The sequence below is a fragment of the Nomascus leucogenys genome, chromosome 10 (assembly GCF_006542625.1).
Source record: "Nomascus leucogenys isolate Asia chromosome 10, Asia_NLE_v1, whole genome shotgun sequence".
NCBI classification, from domain to species: domain Eukaryota; kingdom Metazoa; phylum Chordata; class Mammalia; order Primates; family Hylobatidae; genus Nomascus; species Nomascus leucogenys.
Window position 1 is genome coordinate 53,166,079 of NC_044390.1, and position 26,146 is coordinate 53,192,224.

Below are 26,146 nucleotides of genomic sequence, written 5' to 3' on the forward strand. Positions count from 1 at the left end.
GGCGAAACCCCGTCTCTACTAAAAGTACAAAAATTAGCCGGGCATGTTGGTGCATGCCTGTAATCCCAGCTACTCTGGAGGCTGAGGCATGAGAATTGCTTGAACCTGGGAGGTGGAAGTTGCAGTGAGCCGAGATTGCGCCACTGCACTCCAGCCTGGGTGACAGAGCAAGACTCTGTTTAAAAAAATAAATAAATAAAGCTAAAAAAAAAAAAAGTAGGAGATGACTTGATATTCGAATCAACACACAGATCCATGTATAACATAAACTGATTTCTTTCTTGCTTTTTTTTTTTTTTTTTGAGACAGGGTCTCGCTCTGTTGCCCAAGCTAGAGTGCAGCAGAGTGATCATACCTCACAGCAGCCTTGACCTCCTGGACTCAAGTGATTCTCCCGCCTCAGCCTCCCTAATAGCTGGGACTACAGGTACTCATCACCATGCCTGGTTAATTTTTTTATTCTTTTTGTACAGATGGAGTCTCTCTGTGTTGCCCAGGCTGGTCTCAAATTCTTGGGCTCAAGTGATCTGCCTGCCTCGGCCTCCCAAAGTACAGGGATTATAGGCATGACCCACGGCACCCGGCCCCAATTTCTCTTGCAATCAATTTAAATTTCCTGACAGATGTTTAATTGCTATACAAATAAGCTTTCTCCCAAGGCTATCATTTGAATTTATACCCATAGCAAAGGAATTTTGTTTTTCTCTTCCATTTCAGAGCTTGAATTGAGGTGGTATGCCTAAATCTAGAAATACCTCTTCACCCACTTAGCCCCCTAACTGTATACTCCTTTTAAATTTTTAAATTATTTTTAAAATTATTATCATTTTTTTGAGACAGGGTGTCACTCTGTCACCCAGGCTGGAGTGCAGTGGTGCCATCTCGGCTCACTGCAGCCTCAACCCCCCAAGTTCAAGCGATTCTCCTGCCTCAGCCCCCAAGTAGCTGGGATTAAAGGCGCCTGCCACTACGCTTGGCTAATTGTTGTACTTTTTGTAGAGACGGGGTTTCACCATGTTGCCCGGGCTGGTCTCAAACTCCTGAGCTCAAGCGATCCGCCCGCCACTGTCCTCAGCCCACAGTGGGTCCTTGTGCCCTCCTCTGGCAGAAGCTGAGCCCCATCCCATCTGCTCCGGGGCCCTACCTGCCCTGTCCGGCCCACCCTGCCCCAACCCACTCACCTTGGCCAGGTCGGTAAGCGTGTTAGCCTGGTCGTTCAGCTTCCCTTGCTCGATCTTCACACTCCTGAGCCTGTGGGGACACGGGGTTGGGGGAGGGGGTTAGGCAGGTTCCCATGGAGGCTGCAGTGGGGGCAGGGACTTTCATGCACCCACCCGGGGTCACCTATGGGACATGCATCAGAGGATGAGGTGGGAGTTTGGAGGCCAATTCCCTGTGGTCTATTCCCTCTCAACACACAGCGGGTGCGCCAGGGCCAGAAGTCAGCCTGGCCACCACCCACACCACCCATTGGCTGGTCCTGTCTCCAGCCCAACTCAGGACTGCCACAGGAAGTTGGATCCCAGACCAAGGTGAAGCCTGCACCAAGCCATGGAGCAGATGTGAACCCTGCCCGCCTGAGGCTGGGGTTGGCACGCCCCGGGTATACCCCCTGTCTGTGACCACCATGCACCCCCGATTTCCCAGCCCCACCAAGCCCCTGGGAGAAGACTTACTTCTGAGCCCTGGCAGGACCGGGCAGAGCAGGAGAAAAATCACAAGGCAATTTTAACCTCAGCACAGTTGTGCGGCATGTACCCAGCCCTACCCACCTCCCGGGGGTGCCACCCCAGGGCCCCGCGTGGGGTTCCCAGATGGCCGAGGGGCTGCCCTTGCTCTGGGGAGGTGCCCAGCCTCTGAGGGTTCTGTGCCAGCCGCTCAGGGGCAGGCCTGTCCTCTGTCCTGTCCCGGAGGCAGTGTTTCATTCAGAAAACTATGCCCACACCATCTCCTGCGGGGGAAACTGAGGCTCAGAGGGGTAAAGCCACTGCCCATCTGCACCCCGGCAGGATTTGAACCCACACTTGCTACTTGGTGTTGGTGTTGGCACTGGTGACCCTGGTCTCTGGGCAGCTGGCCACAGGGGTAGTTGGTTAGTGTATGCCCTCGCCCCTTTTGGCCATCCCTTTGTTTTTTTTTTTTTCTGAGACGGAGTCTCACTCTGTCGCCCAGGCGGGAGTGCAGTGGTGCAGTCTCAGCTCACTGCAACCTCCGCTTCCCCGGTTCAAGCGATTCTCCTGGCTCAGCCTTCTGAGTGGCTGGGATTACAGGCACTCAACCAGTACACCTGGTTTAATTTTTGTATTTTTAGTAGAGATGGGGATTCACCATGTTGGTCAGGCTGGTCTCAAACTCCTGACCTCATGTGATCCGCCCGTCTCAGCCTCCAAAAGGATTACAGGCGTGAGGCACTGCACCCGCTGGCACTCCCTTCCGTACCTAAGTCAGTCCAGGGGACTGTCTCAGCGTGATCTTGGCTCACTGCAACTTCAGCTTCCCAGGTTCATGTGATTCTCCTGCCTCAGCCTCCCGAGTAGCTGGGACTACAGGCATGTGCCACCAAGCTCAGCTAATTTTTTTGTACTTTTAGTAGAGATGGGGTTTCACCATGTTGGTCAGGCTGGTCTTGAACTCCTGACCTCAAATGATCCACCCATCTTGGCCTCCCAAAGTGCTGGGATTACAGGCGTGAGCAAGCACGCCCGGCCTTTTGTACTTTTTTCTAATGTGGCTGTTAGCAAATTTAAAATTATATATGTTGTTCACGTGATATTCTAGTGGACAGCATCGTCACCAGCATATTATGGCCTGTGGGTCAAATCTAGCTGGCTGCCTGTCTTGGAAAATAAGGTTTCTTTGGAACATGGCCACACCAGGTTATCCTCACTGCTTCCCTGCCTCAGCAGCAGAGAGTTGAAGAGTGGGACAGAAACAGTCTGGCCCATAAAACCTGAAAGATTTACCATCTGGCCCTTTACAGAGAAAGTTTGTTGACTGGCTGCATATTGGACTCACCTGAGGAAATTTTATTTATTTACTTATTTTAATATATTTTATTTTTTATTTTTTGAGACTGAGTCTTACTCTGTCACCCAGGCTGGAGTGCAGTGGTGTGATCTCAGCTCACTGCAACCTACAGGCATATGCCACCACGCCCGGCTAATTTTTATATTTTTAGTAGAGACAAGGTTTCGCCATGTTGGCCAGGCTGACATCAGGTGATCAACCTGCCTTGGCCTCCCAAAGTGCTGGGATTACAGGCGTGAGCCACTGCGCCCAGCCATATATAGTTTTTAAAGGCAAGGTCTTGCTCTGTGGCCCAGGCTGGAGTGCAGTGGTGCAATCACAGCTCACTGCAACCTTGACCTTCTGGGCTCAAGTTATCCTCCCACCTCAGCCTCCTGGGTAGCTGGGACCACAGACATGTGCCACCACACTGGGCTAATTTTTTTATTTTTGTAGAGACAGGGTCTCACTTTGTTGCCCAGGCTGGTTGCAAACTCCTAGCCTCAAGCGATCCCCTGGCTCAGCTTCCCAAAGTGCTGGGATTACGAGGTGTGAGTCACCACACCCAGCTTTATTTTTTAATTTTTACATAGAGTGGGGTCTCGCTATGTAGCCCAGGCTGGTTTCCAAATCTTGGCCTCAATCAGTCTTCCCTCCTTGGCCTCCCAAAGTGCAGGGATTATAAGTGTGAGCCACCATGCCCAACCAAGCAGTCATTTGAGGAATTTAAATGTAAACCCAGACTGCAACCCAGACTCTACTAAGTAACTGATATTGGATGTGGCTCTTGGGATTTTTAAAAAGCCTCCTGGTGACTTCAGTGAGCAGCCAAGGATTTAGAGCTACTTTATTAAATAATTCTCAGGCAAAGAAACAACATAGGAAATCAAGCAATTTCTTTCTTCTTTTTTTTTCTTTTTTTTTTTTTTTTTTTTTTTTATGAGACGGGGTCTCATTCTGTCGCCCAGGCTGGAGTGCAGTGGCACAATCTCGGCTCACTGCAAGCTCCGCCTCCTGGGTTCACGCCATTCTCCTGCCTCAGCCTCCCGAGTAGCTGGGACTACAGGCGTCCACCACTATGCCCGGCTAATTTTTTGTATTTTTAGTACAGACGGGGTTTCAATTTGTTAGCCAGGATGGTCTTGATCTCCTGACCGTGTGATCCACCCGCCTCGGCCTCCCAAAGTGCTGGGACTACAGGCATGAGCCACCGTGCCCGACCTTTTTTTTCTTTTTCTTTCCTTTTCTTTTTTTTTTTTTTTTTTGAGACAAGGTCTCACTCCGTAACCCGGCTGAGTGCAGTGGCGCAATCATGGCTCACTGCAGCCTTGACCCTGCACACTCAAGTGATCCTTCCACCTCAGCCTCCCGAGTATCTGGGACCACAGAGGCACACCACCACACCCAGCTAAGTTCTTAGTTTTTGTAGAGATGGGGTCTCCCTGTATTGCCAAGGATGGTGTTGAACTCCTGGACTCAAGCGATCTTCCCTGCCACCCAAAGTGCTGGGATTACAGGCATGAGCCACCACACCTGGCCCAATTCATTTCTAGTTACCCCACATGATCCCATGGATCAGACCATGGATTTAACTATGAGCTTCCCGGCAGACAAAGCAAAAAGAGGAAATCGCTTCAAAGTCTAAAGGGTAAGAATTATCCTGGTTATTCCAGAGAATAAAATATATGTCCTGCCACTTACTGAGTCATGTCCATGACTTAGCAGACCCCATCATCTGCCTCCCTCTGAAGATCCTCCCATCCACCCAGCTCAGAAGATGCAGGCCCCAACCAACTGACCACCCGTCCCTGGCAGGGAGCCGTGAAGAGGCCACACAGAGCTGCGAGGGCTGCCTCCGCGCCATGTGGACACAGAAACGTGAGCTGGAAAGGTGCTAGACTTACTGATGGATGGCTTGGAGGAACTTACGCTGGTGTTTCCGAACCCGGGCTTGGTCTGGCTTCTTCACCAGCCTGGTGTGTTTGTAGATGAGCCACGTCTCCCTGAGAACGTTAGCAGCGGCGTTTTTTACCTGGGGCCAGAAAAAGAACAATTCCTCAGGGTTGGCACGAAATTCCAAAAGGCTCCAGAAATGTCTAGAATCTTCCAGAAACCTCTAGAAACTTCTGGAAATGCCTCTCAGGGTCCCTGGGCTATAAGGCAGGGCCATGCTTGCACAATGTTTGTGCAGTGTGTGTATACCTAACACACATCACTCATGATGGGCCAGGCCCCATCTATGCACCTTGCAAATGTTTTTTATGTTTTTTGTTTGTTTTTTGAGGCTCTGTGGCCCAGACTGGAATGCAGTGGCATGATCTTGCCTCACTGCAACCTCCACCTCCCGGGTTCAAGTGATTCTCCTGCCTCACTCTCCCTAGTAGCTGGGATTACAGGCGCCTGCGATCACACTCAGCTAATTTTTGTATTTTTACTAGAGATGGGGTTTCATCATGTTGGCCAAGGCTGGTTTTGAACTTCTGACCTCAAGTGATCCGCCTGCCTCGGCCTCCTAAAGTGCTGGGATTACAGGCATGAGCCACCGCGCCCGGCCATGATGCAGATGTTAACTCAGTGAATCGGCATGTGTTTTTATTTCCCTGATTTTCTATATGGGGAAGCTGAGGTACAGAGCAGTCAACCCGCCAGGGTCAGGCAGCTCTCAAATTGCATATGGCAGTCTGGCCCAAGCCTCTTACTGAATGCCCATGGCTGGACATGACTGGGCACAAGGGTAGATGCCACGATGTCTCTCTATGCATTACTCACAGATGGGTGCGTGGTGGCAGAGCCAAGCACAGTCATTTTTTTTTTTTTTTAAGACGGAGACTTGCTCTGTCACCCAGGCTCGAGTACAGTGGTGCCATCTTGGCTTTCTGCAGCCTCCGCTTCCCAGGCTCAAGCGATTCTCCTGCCTCAGACTCCCAAGTGGATGGGACTACAGGCAACTGCCACCATGCCAGGCTGGTCTCGAACTCCTGACCTTAGGTGATCCACCCGCCTTGGCCTCCCAAAGCCAGCACAGTCTTGACACGGGGCTGCATGGTAACCCATGGGCACATGAGCGTGCCCGGCACATACAGAGGGAAAGCAGGGAAGTTCTACGCTCGCTGACAAGGCCAGGAGGCGGCCTCCATGGGAACCACAGTCCTCACCCGCTTGGTGAGCTGAGTGTCCATCATGAAGTTGTGCACATGCTTCTCAGCCTTGGTGAGCTCCAGCTTCCGGGCCACCACAGCCACCACGAGCGCAGTACAGCCAGCTCCCTGTGTGCAGGGCAGAGGGGGCACATCAGCGTCCTGTCTTGAGGTCACTCCCTCCTCCAGGAAGCCTGCCCAGATTGCGGCCTCCCCATTCTCCGAGTCAGCAGTGTGAGCGGATTCCATCTGCTGAGCTCACTGACTCCAGGTCTACTCGTTTCCTATTCATCAAATGTCAGGTGGAACCACGTCCCACACATTAGCTCATTCGACCCCCAACAACTGCAGGAGGTAGGACGATTCTTTTTTTTGTTTTTTTTTTTGAGATGGAGTCTCGCTCTGTCGCCCAGGCTGGAGTGCAGTGGCACAGTCTCGGCTCACTGCAACCTCCACCTTCCAGGTTCAAGCGATTCTCCTGCCTCAGCCTCCTGAGTAGCTGGAACTAGAAGCGTGCACCACCACATCCCGCTAATTGTGTGTGTGTGTTTTTTTTTCGAGACAAGAGTCTCGCTCTGTCGCCCAGGCTGGAGTGCAGTGGCGCAATCTCGGCTCACTGCAAGCTCCGCCTCCCGGGTTCACACTATTCTCCTGCCTTAGCCTCTCCGAGTAGCTGGGACTACAGGCGCCCGCCACCACGCCCGGCTAATTTTTTTGTATTTTTAGTAGAGACGGGGTTTCACCGTGGTCTCGATCTCCTCACCTCGTGATCCGCCCACCTCGGCCTCCCAAAGTGCTGGGATTACAAACTGGGAATCCCACCAAGCTGGGATTACACCGTGCCCAGCCGTGTGTCTGTATTTAGTAGAGAGGGGCCTTCACCATGTTGGTCAGGCTGGTCTCGAACTCCTGACAGGTGATCCACCCACCTTGGCCTCCCAAAGTGCTGCGATTACAGGCATGAGCCATTACCATGCCCAGCCCCAAGCAGGTTTAGATGCCAACACCCTGAGCCTGAGCAGGGTTGGCCTAGAGCACAAGCAGGGGCTCCTGGAGGAAACCCTGTCTCGGTTTCCAGGCCAGGACAAAGGTTTTGAGAGGACCCAGAAGCCTGTTCTCGGGAAAAACCCTGTCAACTGGGACAGAGCGACTTGCTGGAAACCTCCACCTAGAATACTAGACAGCAAGGAAAAGGAATGGACAACGGCCCTGCAACAGCACGATGCACCACACAGATGGTGCAGGGAGGGACCCACGCTGGGCTGCCAGCAAAAAGCCAGACGTGGACCAGGTGCAGTGACTTGTGCCTGTAATCCCAGCACTTTGGGAGGCCAACGTGGGCGGATCACCTGAGGTCAAGAGTTCGAGACCAGCCTGGTCAACATGGTGAAACCCTGTCTCTACTAAAAATACAAAAATTAGCCGGGCCTGGTGGCGGGTGCCTGTCATCCCAGCTACTCGGGAGGCTGAGGCAGGAGAATCGCTTGAACCTGGGAGGGGAAGGTTGCAGTGAGCTGAGATCACGCCACTGCATTCCAGCCTGGGCGACAGAGCGAGACTCCATCTCAAAAAAAAAAAAAAAAAGGCTGGCGTGGTGGCGTCATGCCTGTAATCCCAGCACTTTGGGAGGCTGAGGCAGGTGAATTATCTGAGGTTGGGAGTTCAAGACCAGACTGGCCAGCATGATGAAACCCTGTCTCTACTAAAAATAGAAAAATTAGCCAAGCCTGGTGGCAGGCGCCTATAATTCCAGCTACTCAGGAAGCTGAGGCAGGAGAATGGCTTGAACCCGGGAGGCGGAGGTTGCAGTGAGTTGAGATCGCGCCATTGCACTCCAGGCCGGGCAACAGAGTGAGACTCCATCTCAATGAAAAAAAAAAAAAAAAAAAGTCGGACATGGGCCAGGTGCAGTTGCTTAGGCCTGTAACTCCAGCACCTTGGGAGGCCCAAGCAGGAGGATCACTTGAGCCCAGGAGTTCATGACCAGCCTGGACAACATAGTGAGACCCCATCTTTATAAAAACATAAAAATAAAACATGGAAAAGCATTTGTTGGCATGGGCATAAAACATGTCTGGAGAGAAAGAAGGTTCTGGAAAGAGGGGATGGACAGGGACCCCAGTGATTGAATCAGGGAAAAGAGAAAGCAGTGAGTGTGAAAGGATGTTCACAGGCACCCACGGCAGACTTGAGAATCCTTCGGGGAGACAGGGTGCTGCCTGTGCCCACTGAGTCACGAAAAACTCAGGGAACACCCCGAAAGTCAGCCAAGGAAGGGGGTTTGGGCTGCAGAGGACACAGCCCAGCAGGTTTTTTTTTTTTTGAGACTTACTTCACTCTGGTTGCCCAGGCTGGAGTGCAATGACGTGATCTCTACTCACTGCAACCTCCGCCTCCTGGGTTCAAGCAATTCTCATGCCTCAGCCTCCCTAGGAGCTGGGATTACAGGTATCCGCCACCATGCCTGGCTAATTTTGTATTTTTAGTAGAGACAGGCTCTCACCATGTTGGCCAGGCTGGTCTCGAACTCCTGACCTCGTGATACACCCGCCTTGGCCTCCCAAAGTACTGGGATTACAGGTGTAAGCCACCACTCCCGGCTATTTTTGTATTTTTAGTAGAGACGGGGTTTCTCCATGTTGGTCACAGGCTGATCTCAAACTCCCAACCTCAGGTGATCTGCCCACCTTGGCCTCCCAAAGTGCTGGGATCATAGGCGTGAGCTACCACGCCCGGCCCCCAGCAGGTATTTATAGCGTGTCCATGGCATTCACAGTTCTGGGATTCTCACATAAATAACCTACTTAGCCCTTGCAAAGCAGAGGAAGTAGCATTGGTCACAGCTGAGGAAACTAAGGCACATCAGCATTAAGCCCCTTGCCCTGGATCCAAAGGCTGTGTGAATAAATCGGGCTGTAGAGAATAAAGGGGTGACAGTGATTCTCTGGTCAGAGTGGACCACAGCTTCTTACTGGGCAGGCATGGTGGGAGCTGCATATCTAGGCCTGGGAGGGCCGCAGGGAGATGTCCTGTGGGTGTGGCTTCCACGTGACCTCAGAGGAAAACGGCAGAGCAGAGGAGGGGTGGACTGACGGAGGGACGCTGATCAGGCACAGCTCGTGATGGGGCGAGCACCCTGTCAGCAAGGCGTATGCAAGGGCTGGTGGAGCGGGCGGCTGGCTGGACCTCCTAGGATCATACACATGGACCCTCACCCTTACCATGATTCCAGTGAGCAGGCACACACCCTTCCCGCAGTAGGTGTGGGGCACCATGTCGCCGTAGCCGATGGAGAGGAAGGTGATGGAAATCAGCCACATGGCCCCCAGGAAGTTGCTGGTCACTTCCTGCTTGTCGTGGTACCTGGGGAAGAGGGAGGGCTCAGTCTACACCATCCCCTCTGCTTCCATCACACCCCCTGGGGCGGCGCCAGGGCTGGAAGGCCCTGAGTCCACCTCGCTGCGTTGGGGCCATGTCCTGTGGGTACAGGACAGGCGCACTCTCTCCCTCCTACAGCCCTTCCACTTTCCCTTTGCCTGCCCGCCAGGCTGCTTCCCGGGATGGGGCAGAGAGGGGCCCAGGTGAGGTTGTATGAACATACAATCCCCCTCCCAACGACAGACACACACAGACCGGGGGACGGGTGACCACAGCACCAGAAGCGGCAGGAGGTGGAGGCAAGGATTCGGGTCAGACACCAGGAAGAACTTCCCCAGCCACCAAGGCCCCAAGGAGGGAGGAGGACTGGAGGAGGTGGGAGGCTGGAGGATCACCACCTGGGGCTTGAGCGAAGAAGGGACGCCCATATATGAAGGACATAGACTGGAGGACAGCATGAGTCCCCCAACTCAGCCTATGTTGCATCTGGGGGTTGGGAAGAGAGGGGCATCGGCTTTGGCGCTGGGGAGATGCCTTGGGCTATATTTGGGACCCAGGGAGACAGGCCCCAAGACTGACAGAACTTAGTCCTGGTCACAGCCGGGCTTGGGACTTCGGCCAGAGGGGCTGCAAAGAGGTTCTGCCTGTGGCCATGCCAGGGGGCCAAGGGCTTGGCTCTCTGGGTCTGGGGGTGGCTCTGGGATCTGTTCCCACTCAGCTCTCAGTCCCGAAATCCCCTTGGCCTTTCTCTGGGGACTGGGCCCCCTCTGACCTGGCTTCCAGCTAACCCACTCCTTCCCAGGGCTTAGATCATCTGAGCCCCAAGCCAGCCTCTGGGGGGTTCAAGGTCAGAGGCCAACTGGGGTAGCACCGAGGAAGTGGCCTGGACAGAGCAGGATCTTCAGGGGAGGCCTGTGCCAGGCACAGTGAGTGACACAGCCCAAGGACAGGGCTGGGGTCAGGCTCCGGAGGGAAGGAGATGGAGGCTCCCCAAAGATTGGCATTTGGGGGTCTTTGCTCCCGCAGAGGTCGAATGCCACTCCAGGCACCTCCAGTCTGGGCTTCTAAGACGCTTGCTGGGTGAAGGCCCAGGGACTGACCCCATCTTTTTTTTTTTGAGACAATATCTCTCTCTGTCGCCCAGGCTGGAGTGTAGTGGCATGATCTTGGCTCACTGCAACCTCCACCTCCCAGGTTCAAGCGATTCTCCTGCCCCAGCCTCCCGAGTAGCTGGGACTACACGCGCCCACCATCATGCCTGGCTAATATTTTTTTTTGTATTTTTAGTAGAGACAGGGTTTCACCATGTTAGCCAGGATGGTCTCAATCTCTTGACCTCGTGATCCACCCACCTGGGCCTCCCAAAGTGCTGGGATTACAAGCATGAGCCACAGCGCCCAACTGACTGACCCCCATCTTACACCAAAACATCTGAGCCCCAAGTTGCCTGACCCCCAGAGGGCAGGAGGGGCGGGGGGTGCCCTCTAGTTGGTAGGTGGGTGAGCCCCAGATCCAGACGGAGCGATGGTGGGGGGTGCCACAGGACCACCCAGGAGCAGGGCTGGGGGACATGCGGGAGGCGGGGGTGGGTCAGAGCGAGGCAGGCAAGGGGGCTTTAAGCATTGTCGCCAGGCTCAGAATTTAGGATTGGCTGCCTGCCAGCCCTGCCCCGTGCCCCACCCCCCCAGAGCCCTGTAAGGACCCAGCTTGGACCTCAGGGATACCTGATGAGGGGCACCCCATACCCCTGACCCTAGTTCTGACCCCACCCATCAGGGGTGTGGGAGCTGCATGGGGGAACATCAAGGGCCCAAGGAGACCCCTGGAAGCCTTGACAGCTGGAGAAACTGGGCCTTTCATCCCTGAGAGCCAGGCCTCAGGCCCAGGCAGGGCCCGTGGGAGTATGGGGGGTGGGGGCTGGGTGGAGGGATGAGGATGGGGTACTGAGGGCAAGCAGGGGTCCAGCCAGGGACCCCTCCAGGGCCTCCACCAGCTAGGCACATGGCAGGGAGACCCTCTCCCAGATAAGGCACCATCACACCCCAGGCCTGGCGGAGCCCCTCCTGCCTCTGAGACTGCCAGGACTCAGGCCTCTGGGCAAGTCCCTTTGCCCCCCAGAGCCTCAGTTTCCCTCTCTGTAAATCGGGTTGATGGCCCACCACCTCTTAGGGGTATTCACAACAGACTCCCTCCTGTTTGGAGGTCCCAAAGGTGCGGCCGGTTTTCCTTCACCCCAGACCCATTTATTTGTCTTTTTTTTTTTTGACTGGAGTGCAGTGGCGCAATCTCAGCTTACTGCAACCTCCACGTCCCAGGTTCAAGGGATTCTCCTGCCTCAGCCTCCCGAGTAGCTGGGATCACAGGCACCACCACCGCGCCCAGCCCACCCCAGATCCATTTAAGTCTTGGGAGGAAACATCGGAGCTCCCAGGGGTCAGCTGCCCAAACACAACATCAGAGCCAAGCCCTTCCTTAATCCCCCGCCCTTTGGACACAAGGGCCCTGAGGCTCGGAGAGGACGCCCAGTGGAGTGGCCTGCCCCCGAGATGGGGGGACTGACCCAGGCCCACCCTGCCGGGCCCGTTCTCCCTGCCTCCCTCCCCTTGCGGCAGCTAATCTTAAATTCCTAGCGGGTCGGGGATGGCGGCAGCGGTGGCAGCGGCTGCTCTGCGCACACAGCTCAGCCGAGGGTGGGACTCACATGTTTTCCCTAAAGTCCAGTGGAGCGGGCAAAGGGGAAAATGAAAGCTGGTTAAACGTGAGACGTGGGAGACAGAGCGGAGGGGGAGATGTCCCTATGCCTGCTGCCTGCGCCCCCCGGGGCCAGAGATCAGGAGTCAGCCTCCCAGGGAGCCGAGGGGCTGGGAGAAGGAGGCTTGGGAGACCGTGGCAGGGAGGATGAGGGAGAGGGAGCTGGGGTCCCTCCCTGGTTGAGGGCAGCTGGGGACACAGGGCTAGGTCCCCAGGGAGGATGATTACTGAAGCCACAAACTGGAAGACAGGAGGCACCACGGGTGTCTTGCAGTCGGGGAGACGGAAGCAATGGCCAGGGTCGGGAGGGGCCCAGGGTCAGTGAAATCATGAACGGGCACGGAGGTCCAGGGAGACGGGGGCTGGGGGATGGGGGGGCTCCAGGGGCGGGGGTCGCACCTCTCGCAGACGCGCACGGTCCAGGCTGCGATGATCCAGGAGGAGATGCTGAAGACCAGCAGCACGGTGCCGGGGCAGATGGTCATGAGCGTCTTCATGACGAAGCGCGTGTTGAAGGTGATCTTGTTGAGGGCCCCGATGCTGCGGCTCGAGGCGTCCGTGAAGATTTTGCTGTGCAGTAGCATCACCCGGCCCAGCAGGTAGAGGCGCAGGAACATGGGGATGGACAGCAGCACGTCCACGTCGGCCTCGGCCACCGAGGGCGCGTACGTGAAGGCCAGCCGCGCCGTCCACGTGAAGCGGTAGTGGCCGGGCACCGGGTGAATGGCGCACACCGCCAGCTCTAGCGAGATGAGGAACACGCGCTCGCAGGTCATGGCGATGCGCCAGTCATCAGCCCCGTTGTCCACCATGAACAGCTGTGGAGGGCGGGAGGGAGCCAGCCATGGGTGTCAGACACGCGCCGCGCTCCCTGCCCAGCCCCACCGCGCCCCCAGAGAGTGATGTCAGCCTGGCCTGAAACCCCACAGGCTCAGATTTTTCTTTCTTTTTTTTTTTTTTTTTTGAGATGGAGTTTTGCTCTTATTGCCCAGGCTGGAGTGCAATGGCACGATCTCTGCTCGCTGCAATCTCCGCCTCCTGGGTGAAAGCAATTCTCCTGTCTCAGCCTCCAGAGTAGCCGGAATTACAGGCTTGCTCCACCACACCTGGCTAATTTTTGTATTTTTAGTAGAGATGGGGTTTCACCATGTTGGTCAGGCTAGTCTCGAATTCCTGACCTCAGGTGATCTGCCCACCTTGGCCTCCCAAAGTGCAGGGATTACAGGCATGAGCCACCATGCCCAACCTCTTTTCTTTCTTTTTCTTTTTCTTGAGACAGAGTCTCACTCTGTCACACAGGCTGGAGTGCAGTGGCACAATCTTGGTTCACTTGGCTCATGCGCCATGAAGACGATCTTGGCAACCTCCGTCTCCAGAGTTCAAGCAATTCTCCTGCCTCAGCCTCCCGAGTAGCTGGGATTACAGGCGACTGCCACCATGCCCGGCTAATTTTTGTATTTTTAGTAGACACAGGCTGTCACCATGTTGGCCAGGCTGGTCTCAAACCCCTGACTTGAAGTGATCTGCACGCCTCGGCCTCCCAAAGTGCTGGGATTACAGGTGTGAGCCACTGTGCCTGGCGAGGATTTTTCTTTTCTTTTTCCTTTTTTTGGAGACAAGGTCTTGCTCTGTGCCTGGACTGGAGTGCAGTGGTGCAATCACAGCTCACTGCAGTCTTGAACTCCTGGGCTCAAGTAATCCTCCCGCCTCAGCCTCCTCCTGAGGAGCTGGGATTACAGGCATGCAACACCATGCCTGGCTAATTTTTTAAATTTCCTGTAGCGATGGGGTCTCCCTATTTTGCCCAGGCTGGTCTAAAACTCCTGGCCTCAAGTGTCCTCCTGCCTCAGCCTCCCAGAATGCTGGAATCACAGGTGTGAGCAATCGCATCAGCTTCAGATTTTTCCAAGAGAAGTCAGGAACGTGACCTTGTATGCAAAACTCTCTAGTTCTCAGCACTGGCTACAATTCGAACGAAATATCAGATGAGTGTTCCCCAAAAAGTTCAACATAGAGTTACTAATGACCCAGCAATCTCACTCCTAGACAGACTCAAGAGAAATTAAAACAAGTGTTTAAGCAAACCCTTGGACAGACACATTCACAACAGCACTATTCACAACCTCCAAAAGTGGAAACAGAATGGGCGCAGTGGCTCCTGCCTGTAATCCCAGTGCTTTGGGAGGCAGGAGGACTGCTTGAGGCCAAGAGTTTGAGACCAGCCTAGGCAACATGGCAAAACCCCGTCTCTATTAAAAATACAAAAAAAATTAGCCAGGTGTGGTGGCGGGTGCCTGCAATCTCAGCCTTGAGAGGCTGATGCACAAGAATCACTTGAACCTGGGAGGCAGAGGTTGCAGTGAGCCAAGATTGAGCCACTGCACTCCAGCCTGGGCAACAGAGTAAGACTCTGTCTCGATAAAAAAAAAAAAAAAAAAAAAAAGAAAAGAAAAAGAAAATTTATGCAGAGATGGGGACTCGCTCTGTTGCCCAGGCTGGTTTTGAACTCCTGGGTTCCAGCAGTCCTCCCACCTCAGCCTCCCAAAGTGCTGAGATTCCAGGTGTGCGTGCCCAGCCCTTCACTATACTTTTCTCTTCCTTCTGAACGTGTGTATAACTCCTAAGTATCTTTTTTTTCCTTTTTCACGTGTCATTTTAAAAATAAGAAGCAATAAAGTCATTCTAAAATAAGAAAAAGAAAAAAAGTTACTTCCTTAAAATGTGGCGGCCGCGCGTTCTAGGGGCCTCCTCCGCTCGCACATCGGCAAAGCATTGACATAAAGGACACCCTGCAGCGCAACTGCTCCCCCGGGCCCTCCATGGGGTACCATGGCCATGTCCAGGGCCAGTCCTAGGGGAGGTGAGCAGAGCGCCAAGATACATAACATCTGTCAGTTACGGAGCCGGGACCAATCATATCGGAGCTGGAGGCAAAAGTTATCATCAGTAATGTGGCCACGCCCCCTCCCCCACCCCCGCCTGCCCTTTTTTTTTGAGACCTGCTCCTGCTCTGGCGGGATCATAGCTAACTGCAGCCTCTAACTCCTTCCTTTTTTTTTTTTTTTTGAGACGGAGTCTCGCTCCATTGCCCAGGCTGGGGTGCAATGGCGCGATCTCGGCTCACTGCAAGCTCCTACTCCTGGGTTCACGCCATTCTCCTGCCTCAGCCTCCCGAGTAGCTGGGACTACAGGCGCCCGCCACCACGCCTGGCTAATGTTTTGTATTTTTAGTAGAGACGGGGTTTCACCATGTTAGCCAGGATGGTCTCGATCTCCTGACCTCGTGATCCGCCCGCCTCGGCCTCCCAAAGTGCTGGGATTACAGTCGTGAGCCAGGCCTTTTTTTTTTTTTTTTTTTTTTTTAAGAGGAGGGGGTCTTGCTATGTTGCCGTCCATACTGCCTCCGTTTTTTTTGTTTGTTTGTTTGTTTGGTTTTTTGTTTTGTTATTTATTTTGAGAGGGAGTCTCATTCTGTCCCCCAGGCTGGTGTGCAGTGGTGCGATCATGGCTCACTGCAGCCTTGACTTCCCTGGGCTCAGGTGATCCTCCCACCTCAACCTCCCAAGTAGCTGGAACTACAGATGTGTACCACTATGCCTGGCCAACTGTTGAAAAACTTTTGTGTAGAGACGGTGTTTTGCCACGTTGCCCAGGCTGATCTCGAACTCCTGTGCTCGAGTGATCCTCCTGCCTTGGCCTTCCAAAGTATTGGGATTACAGGCGTGAGCCACTGTGTCCAGCCTGAATTACAGTTAAAAAAAAAAAAAAAAAAAAAAAAAAAGCCGGTCCGTGGCTCACACCTATAATCCCAACACTTTAGGAGGCTGAGGCAGGAGGATCACTCTAGCCCAGGAATTCGAGACCAGCCTGGGCAACATAGGAAAATCCTGCCTTTATATGTGTATGGTTTTATATATCTGTATATATAATGTTTTACATTTAGCTGGGCATGGTGGTCTGTGCCTGTGGTCCCAGCTACCTGGAAGGCTGAGGCAGAAGGACTCCTTGACCCCAGGAGGTACATGCTGCAGTGAGCTCTGACTGCACCACTGTACTCCAGCCTGGGCGACAGAACGAGATCCTGTGTTTAAAAAACAAAAACAAAAACAGGCTGGGCAGTGGCTCATGCCTGTAATCCCAGCACTTTGGAAGTCCGAGGCGGGTGGAACACGAGGTCAGGAGTTCAAGACCAGCCTGGCCAACATGGTGAAACCCCGTCTCTACGAAAAATACAAAAATTGGCCCGGTGTGGTGGCAGGTGCCTGTAATCCCAGCTACTCAGGAGGCTGAGGCAGGAGAATCACTTGAACCCAGGAGGCAGAGGTTGCGATGAGCTGAGATTGCACCACTGCACTCCAGCCTTGGTGACAGAGCAAGACGCCATCTCAAAAAAAAATAATAATAATAAAAACAAAAAAAAAGTATACATATATGAAATTCACAAACCGTACAATTCTCCCATTTAAAGTGCACAATTCAGTGGCATTTAGTACACCTCTTCTATCTAATTTCAGAACACTTCCATCACCCCAAAAGGGAGCCCTGTCCCCATTAGCAGTCGCTCCTTTCCCAGCCCCCGGCAATCACTAATCTCTTTCTGTCTCTGCGGATTTGCATCTTCTGAAAATTTCACATAAATGGAAGCATGCGATTTGTGGCCTTTTATGTCTGGGTTCTTCTGCTGAGCGTCATATTTCTGAGGTTCATCCATGTTCAGTATCAGAAATTGTTATAGGTTGATTTGTGTTCTGCTGAAAAAGATATGTTGGCATCCTGACCTCTAGTACCTCTGAATGTGCTCTTATACGGAGATAAGGTCTTTATAGAGGTCATCTCGTTAAATGAGGTCATTGTAACGAGGTCGGCTAGTTAAAATGAAGTTAAGCTGGAATCAGGCCAGGCATAGTGGCTCAGGCCTGAAATCCCAGCACTTTGGGAGGCTGAAGCGGGAGGATCGCTTCAGCCCAGGAGTTCAAGACCAGCCTGGCCAACACGGTAAGACCCCCTTTCTACAAAAAAAAGCAAAAAATGTAAAAATTAGCGGGGCATGGTGGCAAGTGCTTGTAATCCCAGCTACCTGGGGGCTTACCTGTGTAAGCCCAGGATGTCGAGGCTGCAGTGATCTGTGATCAAGCCACTGCATTCCAGTGTGGGTGACAGAGCGAAACTCTGTCTCAAAAAAAAAAAAGTGGAATCATCTAATTACAGTGGGCCCTAATCCAATAATGACTGGTGTTCTTATTTTAAAAAGGGGAAATTTGGACACAGACACTCTCAAAGGGAGAACATCATGTGATCCTCAAGGCAGAGATTGGAGTGACACATCTCCTAAGCCGAGAACCCCCAAAATTGCCAGGAGCAACCAAAAGCTAGGAGAGAGGCCTGGGATGGATTCTCTCTCATGGCTCTCAGAAGGAACCAACCCTGCTAACACCTTGATCTCAGACTTCTATACTCCAGAACTTTCAGACAATACATTTCTGCTGTTTTGGTGTTTCGTTCTTTTGTTAAGGTTGAATAGGCCAGGCATGGTGGCTCACGCTTGTAATCCCAGCACTTTGGGAAGCCGAGGTGGGAGGATCACCTGAGGTCAGGAGTTCGAGACCAGCCTGGCCAAAATGTGAAACCCCCATCTCTACTGAAAATACAAAAATTAGCCAGGCGTGGTGGCGGGCACCTGTAATCCCAGCCATTCAGGAGACTGAGGCAGGAGAATCACTTGAACCTGGGAGGCGGAAGTTGCAGTGAGCCAAGATAGCGCCACTGCACTCCAGCCTGGGCAACAGAGTGAGACTCCATCTCAAAAAAAAAAAGGTTATGCTGGGCGCGTTGGCTCACACCTGTAATCCCAGCACCTTGGGAGGCCGAGGCGGGCGGATCACCTGAGGTTTGGAGTTCAAGACCACCCTGACCAACATGGAGAAACCCCCTCTCTACTAAAAATACAAAATTAGCCGGCTGTGGTGGCACATGCCTGTAATCCCAGCTGCTCGGGAGGCTGAGGCAGGAGAATTGCTTGAACCCAGGAGGCATAAGCTGCGGTGAGCTGGAGATCGTGCCATTGCACTCCAGCCTGGGCAACAAGAGTGAAACTCCGTCTCAAAAAAAAAAAAAAAAGGTTGAATAATTGTCCATTGTACAGGTGCACTACATTTTATTTATCCATTCATGCCTGGTTGGACACTTGGACGTTGTTTCTGCTTTTTGGCTACTTTGTAGTTTTGTTTTTTGAGACGGAGTCTTGCTCTGTTGCCCAGGCTGGAGTGCAATGGTTCCATCTCAGCTCACTGCAACCTCTGCCTCCCAGGTTCAAGTGATTCTCCCGCCTCAGTCTCCCAAGTAGCTGGGATTACGTGCACCTGATATCATGCCTGGCTAATTTTTGTATTTTTGTAGAGACGGAGTTTCACCATGTTGACCAGGCTGGTCTTGAACTCCTGACCTCAAGTGATCCACCCGCCTCAGCCTCCCAAAGTGCTGGGATCACAGGTGTGATTTTTGGCTACTTTGAACAGTGCTGTTATCAACATGCATGTGCAGCCAGGCATGGTGGCTCATGCCTATAAAGTCCCAACACTTTGGGAGGGTGAGGTGGGCCGATCACTTGAGCCCACGAGTTTGAGGCCAGTCTGGGCAATATGGCGAGACACCGACAAGACAATACAAAAATTAGCCAGGCGTGATGGTGCGCAGCTGTAGTCCCAGCTACTTGGGAGGCTGTGGCAGGAAAATCTCTTGAACATAAGAGGTCAAAGCTATGACTGCGTCACTGCACTCCAGCCCGGGCAACAGAGTGAGGCCCTGTCTCAAAAACTAAACAAATAGGCCAGGAGCAGTGGCTGACACCTGTAATCCTAGCACTTTGGGAGGCCGAGATGAGTGGATCACTGGAGGTCAGGAGTTCAAGACCAGCCTGGCCAACATGGTGAAACCCAGTCTCTACTAGAAATACAAAAATTAGCAAGGTGTGGTGCCATGTGCCTGTAATCTCAGCTACTTGGGAGGCTGAGGCAGAAGAATCGCTTGAACCCAGGAGGCAGAGGTTGCAGTGAGCCAAGATCGTGCCACTGCACTCCAGCCTGGAAACAACCCGTGTGTCCCAGAGTCCCAGCTCAGCTCCTCACTTTCTCACTACCTGTTCTTTTTTGTAAATAATCAATGAAAATTAAAACACAGATGTGTGTTTCAAGGAAATCTAGAATGATGGAAACTGTGTGTCTTTATGGAGATCTTTTTTCTATCAGAAGCCAATTGTTCATCCTTTTATGTTTTGTGGGGATGGGATCCAAGGTGGGCAGGTGTGGGGGGATCTGGGGTTTGAGGAGAGGGGCTGCTTCCTGCAGCATTCAGCACTGACCTGGATCTCCCGGGCATGGTAGAGGACAACAAGACCCAGCAGGATGGCCGTGGAGAGGCTGATGAGGCATTTGAGTGCGAATGAGTACAGAGATTCCTGGTAAAGAGAGAGGACACAGCCGGATGGACACTGGAGGCGGTGGGCCGGCGGCCCTCCCATCCCCTTACCCTGGCTCCCGGGCATGGGAGTCAGCCAAATGGGGCTCTTCCCAGTGGCTTCTCCCACTGTACCCCGAATTTCTGCTAGTTCCCCAGACCTGGGGCTGCTGTGTGTGAAACAGCTTATCAGGGCTGGGCGTGCAACAGGTGCTGTGTTCAGGAAGCAGTGCTCTCCTGTCCTTATTCCTGGGGACTGGGCTGACAGCAAGATGTGTCCAGTGCTTCACAGTTTATGAGGCCTGGCCTCACTTGGGCACAGCACTTCACAGTTTATAAGGCCTGGCCTCACATGGGCACAGCACTTCACAGTTTATAAGGCCTGGCCTCACATGGGCACAGCACTTCACAGTTTATAAGGCCTGGCCTTACATGCGGAGAGCACGTCACAGTTTGTAAGGCCTGGCTTCACATGGGCACAGCACATCACAGTTCACAAGGCCGGACATCATCCAGCCTCGACACTTCACAGTTTATAGGCTGACACAGCCCTGATCTCTCTCCATCCTCACACATTCTAGGTGGCATGAGGGAACCCACAGCCAGGCTTGTAACCTGGACGCACTCACTCTTGGAAGGGGAGGAAGCTCTTCTGTTGCTCCCCAGAGCAGGCTCACTCTGGGGAACCCCTGTCCTGGGGGGAAGCCCGCCTCCGCCTTAAGCCAGGGTGCAGCCCCTTGACACCTGGCCATGGAATGGGCTGGAACCTTCCCTCCCCATGTGCAGCCTCCCTGCTACCTTCCCGGAGGTGGGTATGCAGAAGGCCAGGGAGCCCTCACCTCCAGGAGCCCCCTAACACTCCCTATCTCCTGGGGGGCCCTGCCACCCCCAACCCCATGTCAAGAAAGCTAGGTAGGCTCGGTGGAACCTCCCTGGAGTGCCTGGGGGAGGACCACGCCTACCTTGGTATACACCCCCCAGGACAGCTCGGTCTCCGTCACCATGACGACGATGCCAAACATGCCAAAAATGAGGGCATAGTCGCTGAGGCGCTTCCGCTTCTCGAAGAGCGCCCGCCGGTGGCCCAGGCGGTGGCCCACATTTGAGGGCTTCCCTGAGGCTCTCTGCCTGCCGGCCTCATCTTCCTCATCATCCTCGTCATCGTCCTGGTCCTGGGGCTGCCCCCGGGGGCTGCCGGGTGAGGGCCGGGCTGGCTCACTCTTGGCCACTACCACCTGGAGGCCCGGGCTATGCGGGGGTTGTGGGGGGCGGCCGGCCTCGGGGTCCGGAGGGTCTCGTCCCAGGGCGCCCGGCCCGCTGCCCAGCGGCCGCCCCACGCTGCCATTGTAGCTGTGGCTGTTCATGACTACCTGGGTGCAGGGGTTGGGCTCGCTGCAGGCCACCCGGGGCCCGGCATGGCTCAGCGGCTGGGCTCCTGCACTGACCTGCAAGGGCATAGAGGGACATGGTCACAGCAGGGTCCAGCTTACTGACCAGAAAGGCAAGGACCATCCCGGCCATCCCAGAACGTTCTAAGTTTGGGAGTGGCCCAGAGTGCTGACACGTGGGTTTATCATCCCATAAACATCTGAGTCAGCCTGAATCCCTCCCCTGCTCAAAGCCCTGCCACAGCTCCCCAGTGCCATCCCATTGAAAAAATCAACTCCAGAGAGCTGGGCACGGTGCTGCAGCTCTGGTAATTGCAGCTACTTAGGAGGCCAAGGCAGAAGGACCGCTTGAGGTCAGGAGTTCGAAACTGGCCTGGCCAACGTGGTGAAACCCAGTCTCTACTAAAAATACAAAAATTAGCCGGGCATAGTGGTGCATGCCTATAGTCCCAGCTACTTGGGAGGCTGAGGCAGAAGGATCTCTTGAACCCAGGAAGCAGAGGCTGTAGTGAGCCAAGATCATGCCATTGCACCCCAGCCTGGGTGGCAGAGTGAGACTATGTCTCAAAAAAAAGAAAAAGAACAAAGAAACTCCAGAGCTGGGCCCAGTGGTGCAGACTTGTAATCACAGCTACTTAGAGGCTGAGACTGGAGGATCACTTGAGCCTGGGAGTTTAAATCCAGCCTGGACAACATAACAAGACCCGATCTCTAAAAAAAACAAAAACAAAAACAAATAAAATAAAACACCAAACTCTTCACTATGGCCAAGGGGCCCTCTGTATCTGGTTCCCACCTATCTCGTCCTTCTTACTCTCCCCAGACCCAATCCCTCCAGCCACAGTGGTCTCCCAGTCACCAGATTCCAACAAGTTCATCCTTCTCTGAGCCCTTGCACAGGCTGTGCCCTCTACCTGGAACACCCCCCTACCAGCCCCCTGCCTGCCGACTTTTTGTGTATCCAAGCACCTAGAACAATGCCTAGCAAACAGATGACACTCAGGAAACACTTGCTGAATGCTGGAAGATGAAATCTACCAACGGGCTTGCCTGGGAGGATAGGGTGGCTAACGGTATGCTTAGAAGGTGGTTTTCATCTGAGCTCATCCTCTTCCAACCTTCAGACTCTTGGATGAGTTAACCTCACCTCGCTGTGCCTCCTGCATTTGTAGGCTCCTGCACTGTGGCCTATGGGACACTAGGGACCCCCGCTGTGGCTACAGAGATCCTGAGGCTCCCTCCTGCCTGGGCAAGAGGGGATCCATAATCTCCAAACAGATTCCAGGACTAGTGTGGCAATGCAGGATTTAACTCCAAGATCTGGAATCGATTCTGCAGGGCTTTGTAAGACATAAGACATGCTTGGCTGGGCTCTATGATCTCAGGCCAGCCTGTTTCCCTGCCAGGCTATCTGAAAAGCACCCTGTGTGATTACAGAGCAATGTCCTGTGGCATCATGTGTGACAGCAGGGACCTCAATGATGGTGACACAGTCATCATGCTCACCAAAGCACTGATGAGGCTGTATGAGTCTCTGGATCCAACTTGTCAGATTCTCCCCTGCCCTGCCCAGCCCAGTATCTCAGACCCTCAAATTGCACTCCTTGCCTGCTCTGTAGCCCAGGCTGGAGTGCAGTGGGGCAATCCTAGCTCACTGCAGCCTCGGACGCCTGGGCTCAAGCGATCCTCCCACCTCAGCCTCCCAAGTAGCCAGGACTACAGGTATGTGCCACCACCCCCAGCTAATGATTTATTTTTCCGAGACCGGATGAGATCAGGCGTGTTCAGGGTGGTACGGCCATAGATGATTTATTTTTATTTCTAGTAGAGATCAGGCCTTGCTACATTGCCCAGGCTGGTCTGGAACTCCTGGGCTCCAGTGATCCTCCCTCCTCGTCCTCCCAAAGTGTTGGGATTACAGGCATGAGCCACTGTGCCCGGTCCCAGGCTCCATTCTTTAGGTAAATGTTCTCCTGAATCCTAATACTGCCAAGAAGTGGGTCCTGGGATTTGATCAGTTTTACATATGGGGAAACTGTGGCATGATGTTGTGAAAGAACCTGCCTGGGCCGGGCACAGTGGCTCACGCCTGGAATCCCAGCACTTTGGGAGGCCAAGGTGGGCAGATCATCTGAGGTCAGGAGTTCGAGACCAGCCTGACCAACATGGTGAAACCCTGTCTCTACTAAAAGACAAAAAATTAGCCAGGCGTGGTGGCTCATGCCTGTAATCCCAGCTACTCAGGAGGTTGAGACAGGAGAATCGCTTGAACCCGGGAGGCGGAGGTTGCAGTGAGCCGAGATTGCGCCATTGCACTCCAGCCTGGGCAACAAGAGCAAAACTCCGTCTCAAAAAAAAAAAAAAAAAAAAAAAATACAAACCTGCCTGAAGACACACCTTCTCTTTGCAAGGAAGATTCTGGACCTGGCTCCTTTGTGAGATTTTCCCAACAAACTGGGCAGGGGTGGGTGGAGGGCCAAGTGTTATCCCCTTTGAAATGGTCACAACAGCATGCAATGGGGGTCCCCCATGTGCCAGGCCTGGGAGAAGGGTTGGGGGGCAGCTGTGTGCACAGGCAGGACACTTGCCACACGCACTGGGGGTGACAGACTAACAGATCATCATTCCAGGACACAGCAAGATGAGCCACACTGGCTGGGTGCGGTGGCTCACGCCTGTAATCCCAGCACTCTGGGAGGCCGAGGTGGACAGATCACTTGAGGTCAGGAGTTTGAGGCCAGCCTGGCCAACATGGCGAAATCCTGTCTCTACTAAAACTACAAAAATTAGCCAGATGTGGTGGTGGGCACCTGTAATCCCAGCTACTTGGGAGGCTGAGGGAGGAGAATCGCTTGAACCCCAGAGGTGGAGGCTGCAGTGAGCTGAGATCATGCCACTGCACTCCAGCCTGGGCAACAGAGTGAGACTCTGTCTCACAAAAAAAAAAAAAATGAGCTACACTGCTGGGTGGGACATGGGTGACTTTGGCCGCCGCACACATTGCAGGACCACCTATGCCTTTGTCCGGCACCCCCCACACTGTCTGTCCCTCACCATGTGTCTCCAGATACTGGTGTCAGCAAACAGGAGTGCAAGAATCATTCCTTTGTGGCCGGGTGCGGTGGCTCATGCCTGTAATCCCAGCACTTTGGGAGGCTGAGGCGGGTGGATCACTTGAGGTCAGGAGTTCAAGATCAGCTTGGCCAACATGGCAAAACCGGCTGGGCATGGTGGCTCACGCCTGTAATCCCAGCACTTTGGGAGACTGAGGCAGGTGGATCACCTGAGGTCAGGAGTTTGAGACCAGCCTGGCCAACATGGTGAAACCCTGTCTCTACTAAAAATACAAAAATTAGCTGGGCGTGGTGGTGGGCACCTGCCATCCCAGCTACTTGGGAGGCTGAGGCACAAGAATCACTTGAACCTGGGAAGCGGAGGTTGCAGTGAGCCAAGATCATGCCATTGCATTCCAGCCTGGGTGACAGAGTGAGACCCTGTCTCCAAAAAAAAAAAAAAAAAAAATCATTCCTTCAATGGTCAGGTGACCTCATGAGTCTCAGAACTTGTCCCACCCCTTCCCACCCTCACCTGTCACATCAATCAGGCTGTGGTTTCCTGTGACCAGGCACTTCACAGCTTGTAAGGCCTGACCTCCCGCAGGCCCAGCACTTCCCAGTTTATGAGGCCCAGCCTCATGTGGCCTGGTACTTCCCAGTTTATCAGGCCTGACTTCCTGCCGGCCCAGCACTTCACAGCCTGGCCTTGTGGGCCCAGCATTTGACAGTTTATGAGGCTGACCTTGGCCCTGATCTTTTCCTAACCTCACAAATACTTAGGTGGGCCTTCTGCTCCGAGGCTCAAACCCCTGCCTAACGCCTGAACATCCGCTGGCTACCAGGTGGGGCTGGGAGCTTGCACTAGGGTGCACACAGGGACCCCAGATCCTGCCCTCCTCCAGGGGGCCCAGGAAAACCCAGGCACCCCCTCCACCATCCCTGAGGGTGCAAAACTTCCCCAGCTGGGGATGGGGGGCACAGGGATGAGAAGCGGGTGGCCTGGCAGACAGAACCCAGAGGGGGTGTAGGCCTCCGAGGGCCTCTGCAAACGACCTTCCGAAACGCACCAATGAAGATGCAATTTGGGGATGTGACTCAGCCACCCGACGCATGGGCCAAATTCAGCCGTGTGTCTGCCATGTTCCTCCTCGCCTGGCAGCCGCGTCCTAAGGTGCCCTGGGCAGGGAGGGGGTGGGGAGGAGGAGAGAAATGGCAGGTGGCTTCCAAGACGGTGGAGGGATGGAGGGATGGAGGGGTGGAGGGCTGGAGGGCTTTCCCGGCACCCACCACGTTACTGTGGACCGGGCTCTTACTGTGCTTTGAGCCTGAGATCAGGATGATCACATTTAATCCCTATCACCACCAGTGAGCAAGGTGGCGTTCCCGTTCCCATTTTACAGACGGGAGACAGAGCTCAGAGAAGCTCAGCACCTTTTGCGCAAGGTCACCCAGCCAGGAAAGGCAGGGACCAAATTAGTGCCATCCAGGCATGGCAGGTGGCAGGGTCTGCTTTCTGGGAGGGGAACCGGCCTGGTCCTGCCCTCGAGAAGCCACTAGCTTGGAGCACAGAACTGATGAGTGCCTGGGCCTTCCCCATTCCTGGGTACACATCCCCTCCCCCACTGCAATCTGGGCCTAACACTGGAGTCCCTGGGACCCTCAGGGATTGCCAGAGACTCAGGAGCCCCTGGGAACCCTCAGCCAAGGTTTAGATGTCCATGAAAGGGTATGTTTTTCTGGGTAACAGCCCTGGGTTTGCCAAGTGAGGAATACCACCCTATTAGCTAGGTATACACCTATAGTTCCAGCTATTCGGGAGGCCGAGGCAGGAGATCACTTGAGCCCAGGAGCTCGAGACCAGCCTGGACAACTAGCAATATCCCGTTTCTAACAAACAACAAACAAACGTCCTACGGGGTGTATTTGGGTTGGAAGGTCTTTGATATTGCTTTACTTTTACTATTCTGTCTGGTCATGA

The 26,146-nt window shown here is 53.8% G+C and overlaps 1 protein-coding gene across 6 annotated transcripts in view; it reads right to left on the reverse strand.

The window, feature by feature from the left end:
* The window catches only part of KCNN1 (potassium calcium-activated channel subfamily N member 1), a 48,343-nt gene that overhangs the window by 4,652 nt on the left and 17,545 nt on the right, over positions 1–26,146 (reverse strand). For 3 of the 6 annotated variants that reach the window (XM_030820436.1, XM_030820435.1, XM_030820432.1), the window contains 9 exons: positions 20,687–21,169; positions 19,630–19,725; positions 12,672–13,090; positions 12,223–12,231; positions 9,365–9,506; positions 6,162–6,272; positions 4,911–5,038; positions 1,677–1,685; positions 1,182–1,251 (listed from right to left, as the gene is read on the reverse strand). In XM_030820436.1, coding sequence (XP_030676296.1) covers positions 1,182–1,251; positions 1,677–1,685; positions 4,911–5,038; positions 6,162–6,272; positions 9,365–9,506; positions 12,223–12,231; positions 12,672–13,090; positions 19,630–19,725; positions 20,687–21,088 — 1,386 coding nt within the window. In that variant the 5' untranslated portion in view covers positions 21,089–21,169. The remainder of the gene's footprint in view (positions 1–1,181; positions 1,252–1,676; positions 1,686–4,910; positions 5,039–6,161; positions 6,273–9,364; positions 9,507–12,222; positions 12,232–12,671; positions 13,091–19,629; positions 19,726–20,686; positions 21,170–26,146) is intronic. The other 3 variants (XM_003275822.4, XM_030820434.1, XR_004031992.1) reach the window with 2 other exon arrangements.